The 10,232-nt window shown below is 39.9% G+C and overlaps 1 protein-coding gene across 2 annotated transcripts in view; it reads right to left on the bottom strand.

Annotated features, from left to right (window-relative positions):
• Nucleotides 1–892: 892 nt before the first annotated feature.
• DSEL (dermatan sulfate epimerase like) overlaps nucleotides 893–10,232 on the bottom strand; it is a 58,599-nt gene continuing 49,259 nt past the window's right edge. For both annotated transcript variants that reach the window (XM_080381146.1, XM_080381147.1), the window contains one exon: nucleotides 893–9,537. In XM_080381146.1, the coding sequence (XP_080237272.1) occupies nucleotides 4,954–8,604 (3,651 nt within the window). In that variant the 5' untranslated portion in view covers nucleotides 8,605–9,537 and the 3' untranslated portion in view covers nucleotides 893–4,953. The remainder of the gene's footprint in view (nucleotides 9,538–10,232) is intronic.

Below are 10,232 nucleotides of genomic sequence, written 5' to 3' on the forward strand. Positions count from 1 at the left end.
CCTTTGATCTTTATAAAGTTTTTCCAACTCTACTCTGACTCAATTGTAATTTGATTTATCTCTGTGCATTTATTCCATATAGTACGTAATAGAGTGAACCTTGCCATCAAATCTTGTGCAGTCACAATTCTACAAATTCATATTAAACCTTTTTCGCTCAGACCCTTTGGTAGTAATTTTTTAAGTGACCTGACCTAAACCACTCCTTTCACACACTCTCAAAGGGGATAATTTTTGGAACTTATAGAAATACTGAGGTAATGTATTTTTATCCTTAATCTTGAACTGTGCATTTCAAATGTTTTCAGCAAATGCAGTATTAATTCCAGATTACATATGTTCATGTTCATCAAATAAATAGTGCCTCTGAGACTAACAATGGAAATAATTGACTGTCAAGGCATAGTGAGGACTCCCCTAGCAGTCACATCATGAAGTTTCAACAGCAAGTGAAACCGTTTTTATGGTTAAAAAAAGTAATAATCCCATGACTGCAGCTTTACAAATCAGTTACCAATAACTTTATAAAACCTGAAGTGCATTTTTGTTTGATTTGCATTCTAACACTATCAGAATAGTATTACATTGTCAGATGAATTGTGCCGTATATTTTACATATAATTGAGGCTCTTGTACAGAAATTCAACTCTGGACCTGGCAAATTAACTGTTCAAACATAAATCCCATGAGGACTGCGTGCCAACTGCATGCTAAGAGGGTGAAAGGAACCAATATGACCATGATACTGCAGCTCATCTCCACAAACATCGCTCTTGGGAAAAGCCTACTGGGAGCAATAGAGGCATTTAGGCACACTGAGAGACTAGATTCATGTGATTTGATAGAACTCTGAATGCCAAGACCCATGTGCATCTCCCCAGGGCCAACGTCACTTAGTACAAAGTAAATAACTGAAATGCTTTCCTTGGCATTTATTTTTCTTAGGCTTCTAAATATGATTCAGAAATAGACACATTTAAATAAAGCCTACCTTTTTACAATACCTCAAAATCTTAGCTGTCTCAGAATTGGACAGGCCAAATTACGACATAATATAAATAATGATCAACATTTAACACAGGGAGAAAAAGGAAGCAAAATTAAGAAGTAGTACTGAGACTAGTTTTCAGATGAGTGTAACTGAAAGTGCCCAGAACACTTTTCAATACAATGTACCTAAACAGACATGTTTTTCAAAAAGATCTAACAATTCTCAAATTTTACTGACAGTCTTAAACATTAATATAGGGAGAAAATGGGAGGTTAATATCTGTGTCTATGTAGTGATCATTTTTCCTCTGGATGCCTGTGATAGAATAGAATTTTGAGGATAGTTCTGCACACCCACAAAATCATTTCATATTATAACATTGCACTCATATTCTTTATACACAGAGACACCACAGCCTCAGTAAGATCACTTGCATAAGACAAAGAAAAAGATCTATTTAATGACCAATTTGACTTAGGATCAACACAGACATAAAATTGGAATTTATCGTTTAATAGAGAAAGCAAGCTGGTTCTGGTTTTTTATTTATTTATTTATTTATTTATTTATTTTATCACCAGGCCTCCACAGGCTTCTTAATACCACAACTGTCATGTTATGGATAGTGCCACTGAAATTTATTCTGCGAAGTCCCAGATCTGCAGTTTTTAGTGGGCATTCTCATCAACTATATGCATGTTTATTCAGCTTTCTGCTGTGTCTTGAGTTGCTGTTCATACAGGTAGAGGGCCACAATCTCAACACATGTCATTCAGCTCCACAGATGGGCTACCTCATTTGGTACTAACCTTGGTCAAGTGGTCATGTAGCTTATCATTTAAAACTCAACAAAACAACTATTCGATTGTAAATTGAAGACTTGCCATATATTAGCCATTCCTACTAGGAAAAGACACAGCTTTTCCTTCTACGTATTTTTAGCATAATGATTATAATGTATTTGCCCTCAAAACAAGATCTAAAAATAAAGCAGAGTTCTCTTCTACCTTTTTGCATCTGCATAAGGAACACACATTGCAACAAAATCTGAGTAATATGCATTCTTTGAACCTGGAAGGTACAGTGCAGAAAAGAAATGGCTCCTAGATCTTGCACATATAATGACAGCAACGATGCTATTATAAATGTAAGTGCATGGGATAACCAAAAGCAGCAGAGATAACGCTCCAGACAGACAATTCTGTCCATCTTAACTCCTCAAAATCAAACAAAAGTTGTTTTATAGGCTATTGTGGCATTCCATATGGTACTTTCAAGAATGGATTTGGATTCAAAGTTCTCTTTCTACTTCCACAAATACACAGTCAGTCTTAATTTTTACCTTCAGCTACCCTAAAACATCTGACAGAGAAAAGCCTTTTTATTTGCTCTGATTCTAGAACGTAAATCCTGGAAATAGAAGGCAAATGCTGAAAATTATTCTGTCAAGTACAGACTGTACAGACATTAATACCTTTTTATTTTTAACATATGATCAAAAATGGCTTCAGAGAGAAGCCAATTTGAGGGAATGATACTTGGAAACCAAAGTTTCACTAACATGTCAGTGTATCTTAACTTGTTTAATATTCCTCTTAACAGGGCATTCCACCTAGCCAGGGGTGAAATCCAAGACTGAAGGGGGAAAAAACAACTACTGCTGGTAAATGACAGCTAAGTTATGATTCGTGAGACCACAAAATATTAATAGCTTTATCATGCTAGAGGCCTATTTTGACATACTAATGCAGGGGTCCTCAAACTACGGCCCGCAGGCCGGATACAGCCCCCAGGGTCCTCAATCCGGCCCCCGGTATTTACAGACACCCCCCCGCCGGTGGTTGGAGGGGGGGGGGGGGGGAAACAAGCAGCCGCAGATGACTGCCTGCCACTTCATCCGCACGCCAGCCCCCTGTTTAAAAAGTTTGAGGATCCCTGTACTAATGAGTGGCCAAGAAAGAGTTGTTTTTATCTAGGTCATAATGAGATATCACAATGTGCTCCAAAGGATGTGAAATGTACATATGGGAGGGACAAGACAGCAGAGTAAGACAGGGACGTAATAGTAAGATTGGAAGGAAAGACAGGAACTCCTTTATATTAAAAATCAGCAAAGGTACCTGTAATCTGTACAGAGAAAGTCACTGCACCTATGACATTGTCAAATGTGAACCACCCAAATAAACAGTAATTACGTGCATATTTCAATATAATAAGCCGAAACTCTGATCCCAGCTCCCACAAACCATCTGAAGCATATTTCAAGACAATTCCATTTGTAATAAAAACCAGATGGTAAAGGAAACAGATGTGTCTTTGTGAACTGATCTACACATCTGCAGACATTTATAATATGCATTCATTTCCAAAGAATGCTGAGCAAGTTAAATTGGGAAATGTGAATATATATATGCATATATATATATATATATATATATATATATTTATTGGGCATGCACAAAGAAAGAGTGTGACTCAGGAAGAAAATAAGCTATGACAAAGACACATCTATTCTATCAAGCCTATCTGTTTCCAAACCAATACCATATTACAGTACCATGTTAAACACCAATCGTGATAAAAATCAAGACAACTTTGGAAACGGTTTACTGTGGGGAAACATCACCCAAATGTTGGGTTGCTGATCACAGGTGATTTTCAGATTTCTCTCCTCTCTGAAAGAAGACCTGAGGTTAGCAATGGCTGTCCTTCAGAAATTCATTGTACAGAAAAGCAAAACACCCCTCAGCAACACAGACCTGGAGATTTATTTAAGATCTTCTGAATCTCAGATTGCCATTTTATGCAGACATCAACAATAAGCCACTGACAATGACACCAAATATTTGCACCAGTCTCAGTGATAACTATGCACAAAATCAGCAGAGAAATGTGTTACAACAAAGAAGGATGGAAAAGTCTCACTACAGAAAGAGAAAATGCTTGCAGAACCTCTTAGGCAGGAGGTACAGGGTAAAGCAGCTCAAGGAGCCAAGATGTTAACAAACTTCAAAATTAAGTTAGGTTGAGGCAGGTCAAAGCTACACAAAATCTCCAAATTTAACTGCTTGTTTGGGAGATCTGGTTGGTTTCTGAGATTTAGTCCCATTTCTTTTTCTCTGGATAGTTTACTTCAGGTTCACAAAGCGTACCATATTGTCAGGCATGGAGAATTAAGTCTTTTCTTTTGTCAAAGCACAAAACACAGTACAAGTGCCACACCTCTGAGCTGAAGGAACCATGTCCTATAACGATATTCAGTATCCATGTCCATTCCAGTCCTAGGCCTGTCTGCTGAGACTGTAAATAAGGAACTAGATTCACTCAAATGTTCTGTTTCCTCCTGCTGAAGGGATGCTGAACAGCCTTAAATATCAGCTTATGTTTATTTTGCACCACCATATTGACCAGTGAGACAACAGAAAGAATGCATCAGTAAACCTGTCCAAAGGAGCTAATTATCACCATTGGGAACAGGGCCAGTTTAACCAGTTTAATTTCATAAAAGCTGTCATACAGTCATCAGATGGTAAGTACTTTCAGGAACTAACCACTTGGGCTGGAGTCAAACTGGTGAACTGGAGGTGAAAATCTCCATATTCTATTACTAATCCCCTGAGCTAGAGAGTCCCCAGCTGGTAGTTCTGCAAAGATTCACACACCCTTTTTTTAAAGGCAGCAAAAGTAGTTGAAAGTGGTTTTAGGTTTTGTTGTTTTGTTTGGGTTTTTTTGTTTTTTGGGGGGGATTTTTTTTTTTTTTAAAAAAAACAAGACCAACAAACAAACACACACACAACAAACCAAAACCACAGTCGCAAGAACAACTATCTTTTTTCTTAAAATAATCTCTCTGAAAGTAGCAGACTATACACATTTTACAAGAATAAACAAACTTCTCTAATATTTTTTCACAAATTGGGAGTCAGAGATCATTAGTGCAAATTCCTGCTGACCAGCAGCATTTATTCTATAAACTTTGGGTATCCTAAGTGGTCCATTAGAGAACAACAGATATCTTCAATCTGTCTAATTTCTTCATTGGGCATGTTCTGTTTCCAGGCATGAATGCTACTTGGTGAAATTTCCCCTTCATAAGGAAGATAGAAAAGACTGGTGGAGGTGGCAAATAATATTTGGTTTAAACTAGCAGGGGGAAGAGGAATACCAAGAAAGGCAAAAATTGTTTCAGCCGTCTTCTGAGGAAAGCTCACAATATCTTCAAACTTGACCAGGTGATAATTTGTTGGCAGCAAGTCCCCATTTATTCTCAATGCTGCTGCTGTGTTTGCTAGCCATAGATAGGACAACACAGAAACAGCGTTTGAATTAGAATTTGAGAGTTCTTTTCTTAATGATTCATATTCAAAGGCATAGCCTTCATTTAAACTGCATTTTCCTTTACCATTCTGCCCTTTAAACATTGCAGCCAAGTGTTGTGGAACGTTTTTCAAGGAGTAAAGGCTTGGCTTATTTTTGTACAACATTGAATAGATCCACGCCCGTGGGTCCCTCACTACATATAATGCTCTCATTGACAGTCCTAGGATTTCCTGAAAGAAGGGAAGCTTTAATGTCCAGCTCCCACTACTTAAGCTAAGTACAGGTCGTGCATTAGGATAATAGACGAGATGTCTTCTCAGTTCCCTAATATATTCAGCATCTTTATCTTGACTCCCTCTTGCCCTGCTTCTTTGCTCTGACAAAGATTCTCTCTTTTTGGTTCGTTTCTTTTTGTCTTTGCTTATGGTAGAATGCTGAGCAATTTTACTTTTGCTGGCTTCATATAAATGAATGTTTTGTAAATGTAACTTTGTGTCTTGAACCAGAGACTGGAGCCACCCCTGGATACGATGAAAATGACCATTCTGGACATCAGAAACCTTCCATTCACATGGATCTACAAAGGAATCAATTTCAAATTCAGTCTCAGGAATTTCGAGATAGGGTGTAGGTATCCTGATGTATAAGAAGTCACTGCTATTGAAAAACAGCTGTTTTAAAATTTCTGCACCAGAAGCAGGAAGTGAAGTAATGATAACATCTGGCAAAACATCAGGGTTTCCTTCTAATTGTTTGGCTTTATTGCCTTTATCATGTTCCAGCCTTGTCATGTCACTGCTCCACTTTGCACAGATAGGCTGAGTACACATGCTCCACACATCCACCAACTCAATAAGCCACAATGTGACAACCAGTATCAGGATCCAACGCAACATTTTACCGAAGGATACATAAAACCGCCACTGAAAACCCAGTATGACCAAACTAACACCCAAAATTAACCCTGCAATTATGCTCACTTTGAATCCAAATGGGAAAGCTACCCTACTATTTTTTATCTGTTTTTTCATGGATTCAGTACCTAGACCAAACTTAGTCACTTTGTTTTCATGAACTACTTTTGCAAAACCACCGAATCCTAAGTAATCAAACCTTGTCTTTAAATTCTGATATTCAGTCACAACAGAGATGGTATTTTCAGTGTTGTTGACACTGAGTGAAATCTGAAATCCATATTTAGCATTATCTATGAGTCTACAGTCAGAAACATTGACATATGGGCCATAGAAAAGGTAAGCAATCCTTGTAAGTGTGTTTTTCATTGGAAAGGTAACATTTACAAACTGAGTCCATCGCTTTTTGAATTCAGCAGCTTGTTCTGCCTCCTGTATCCTAGCAACAGGACTACTCCCATGATGATCAAACCAAAACATCTTGTAGTGGGCATCCCACACATCCATCATAGCTCCATTGTATCTGTTCTTAAATTTATAGGGTATGTATTTAAAATCAATGTCAAGATTATGAAAAAAGGCACTGACAGAATTAACAGGAGAGTCTTCTTCCTTCTCGATATGGTCTACTACTAACAATGTTTGAGAATTTAAGAGCAGCAAAATGCGATACACACTTTTCAGTTTCATTGCTGATGTGTAAGCAGATACTGCCTCACCACTCACGAACATCATGTCTCCAGCCTGGGAAGCTGTTATAATTTCTCCAGCTGAGTCTCCAACCTCATCACCAATCCACTTCAGCCACTGGGCACACTCACCTAGCTGTCCCTCCCAAGGCTGGTTGCACTGGCTCGTAGGAGATGGAGAAAAGACCAAAACATTGTTCAGATGGCTCAGTTTAGGTCCATAAAGAGCCTCAGATACAAACACCTGTCCATTGGGAGCAAAAGTGAAAGAGTTCTGATCAGGATGTTCGTGTCCCGGATTGAAACTTCTCCACCCATCAATCCAGGAATACGGTTGAAAGTGAACAATATCATAGACAGCACGTCCACCAAGTTTTCCAGACTTAAAGGACACAAAGGTGTTTGTCTGACTATTTGGCAGTCCAGCCCCATAAGTAACAACTCCCCAGTTCGGAAACACATGCATTTTAGCCATACCATAGTCAGGAGGCGGCTGAGGAGTGATTTCAGCAGTGTACCATATAAATTCAGTGTGTAGTGTGCTCCACCTCTGTGCCGTGGACGGCACCATTGGCCCATCCTTGGGTCTGTGTTTTCTAATCTGCTGTGCCAGCCAGTTGCCAGCTCCATTCTTCATAATAAACTTATCCAAGAAAACCAGTTGGCTCTCAGGACCATAAAACCAGTTGTAATTAGAATCCGCTATGCCCACTGTCCTCTGAAAGCCTGGTAACAGGGTGGCGTAGTAAAACCAAAAGTGCATTTTGAGCCAGTTATTCTCCAAATTGTTAATACCGAAGTGGCGCTGGGCCAGGAAAACATATTGCGTTACCGACTTGGCTGTGTAACTCCCATAAGCTACTCCTTCATCGAGAGTCCCGTCTACAATATGATTGAGCAGAAACATTGTTTTTTCCATCACATCAACAACAGTGTGTTTCCAAATATTTGCCTGAGATCCTCTGTCCACCCCTGCAACTAAAGCCCCAATAAGCAAAGCAAGCATGTTGGTTGCTTGGTGATTATGGAGAAGCTGCTTTCCCCAGGAACGAACCTTTGAGTACTCATACATTTCCTCACTTACAGACCATATCTTCTCCAGGTATTTTTGCCTTCTCTCATCTTCCAGTGAATTATACAAGAAGTCAAAAGCAGTGGCAAATCCTGTTAGGGAGTGACCAAGTGGCACTTCGTCTCCAGGTGCATTCTCAACCAACCAGTTTTTGTAGCCAGCCATTCTATCCATATACTCTAGAGCAAAATCAAACGCAGCTTTATCTTCGGGGCACAGCAAACAATAAAATGCTAGAGGTGGCAGATTGTTACCATAAATCTCATTCCACTTTGCAGCAAAATCAACATGCTTGGGTGGAGGTAAGTAGTATAAAGGGTTCGATAGCATAACCATCACCGCACTTCTGATGGCTCTAAATAGATGCAAATGGCTTGTATGAGCCTTCTGCCTCAGTGCCTCAACATCTTCAGCACTGAAATACAAGCTTGGATGAAGAACTGTTTTTTTCAGTTTCTGCTCAGCACTAAGACCTTCAAGTTGCTGTTTTTCATATTGATCTACATTTTCTACGAAAGTCACCCAATCAGAGTAATTGCTTACAGATTCTTCAAAAGTGAAGACAGCAAACATCGTTAATGCTAGAAATAAAGTATGCCCTGTGAACATCAGAGCCATGATCCATTAGGCAGCTCCTCTTCCCCAGGCATGCATTTCCTAACAAAACACAATGTTCAGTTATCAAACTTTGATCCAGTTAGTACAAAAGTGAACATCTTAAGGCATATTTTGAGGAGAAAAGATTTAGTGTGTACTGTGCATTGTAACAGACAGTCAGTAATCAGAGCTGCAATATTGAAATAACAAGGCTCTTGAAAACTCAAATCTCAGGTGCCTTGTCTGGTCACAGTTTTCTCAAACAAAACACTAAATCTAAATACATAAATATTAAAATCAGGGAAAAAGTAAAATCTCTAGGACATGCATATAAAACACTGGTTCACAATGCCCAGTAACTTGAAAAGAAGAAATTGGAGGCATACATTTACTTTTTTAAAAAGCTTTCCATGAGGTCAAATTCCACTTCTGGAGCTGACAAAACTCCACTGATCACAAAATTATTACACATTGTTTTAAATAAATTATATATTTGATGAAACAGGGAATTCACAGCACTGGGAAAAGAGACTCCAAAACTGAAGTTACTGTCTTCAGCCTTCACCTTATCTCAATTTCCACATACACTCTTTCTATCTTTCTCTTTTAGGACTCATGGGAGAGTGGGAACTAAAAATAAATTAAAATAAAAATAATAATCAACATAGATCCTCCATTAGCTCCTTTTGATGAAACTGCAGTGCTTTTACCACTATTCCCCTCTGTTAGTGAAAGGTGTGTCTTAATTAATAGTCATGGAGCATCGACATATTTTCAAGTCTTCTTTCATCTTATCTTCAGCTAATGATGCCCAGATTTTGCCTCAGTGATTCAGGTAATCCTGCTCTTTCCGTTATGAAGCAAAAAGGAAACATGCGAAGGAGGCAGAAAGCCAATATTTTTTTGTTAAAAGAACAGTTTCGGGTTTCCTTCTATTTTGCATGTTGGCTCTTTCTGTGGAAACAGAAACAAAATTTCTCTGAAGCTCTATAGGTGTCAGAACATATCTAAAGTACTTAAGATAACAAAGTACTTCTAAGTTTCTCAGAAAGATGACTTAATACAGCTTTTCTTTTAGAGATTTTTTTTTTTTTTTAAAAAAAGGAGCATTTTCAAAGTTCCACAAAATTTATCTTCGGCAGAAAAGCAATTCAGACTAGCTACTTAAGCCCACTTTATTTCACCTTTTCCTGCGTGCCTACGGGGTCTCTGGGCGGATTCTCTCGTAACACCGTCAGGAGCTACCCAAGGAAATAAATCGCAAACGCCACCAAAATTAAACGGAGCTCAAATAAAAACAAAATAAAATTGTACGCGTATCTAAAGCACAGCCCTGGTTCTGCCGGCGAAGCGAAGGCGTGAGGAGGGAAAGCAGCCAGACCGCCCCCCGCCGCCTGCTGCCACGCCGCCCGAGGCGCCCCCGGCCCCGCCGGCCCCGGGACGAAGCCTCACGGCGCCCGCCGCGCCCCCCCGCGCCAAGCCGCCGCCGCCCGCGGCCAGCAGAGGGCGCCCGCCGCCGCCGCCCGGCCCCGCCGCCCCGGGCCGCACAACTTGCACAAGTTTCGGCGGCGGCGGCGGACGCACCCCCGCACGCTCCCCCGCCGCGGCCGGGGGCCTCCGTCTGCTCATGCCCGGCGTCCCCGTCTTAC

Source organism: Falco punctatus (genome assembly GCF_963210335.1).
Source record: "Falco punctatus genome assembly, chromosome: 3".
Lineage (NCBI taxonomy): Eukaryota > Metazoa > Chordata > Aves > Falconiformes > Falconidae > Falco > Falco punctatus.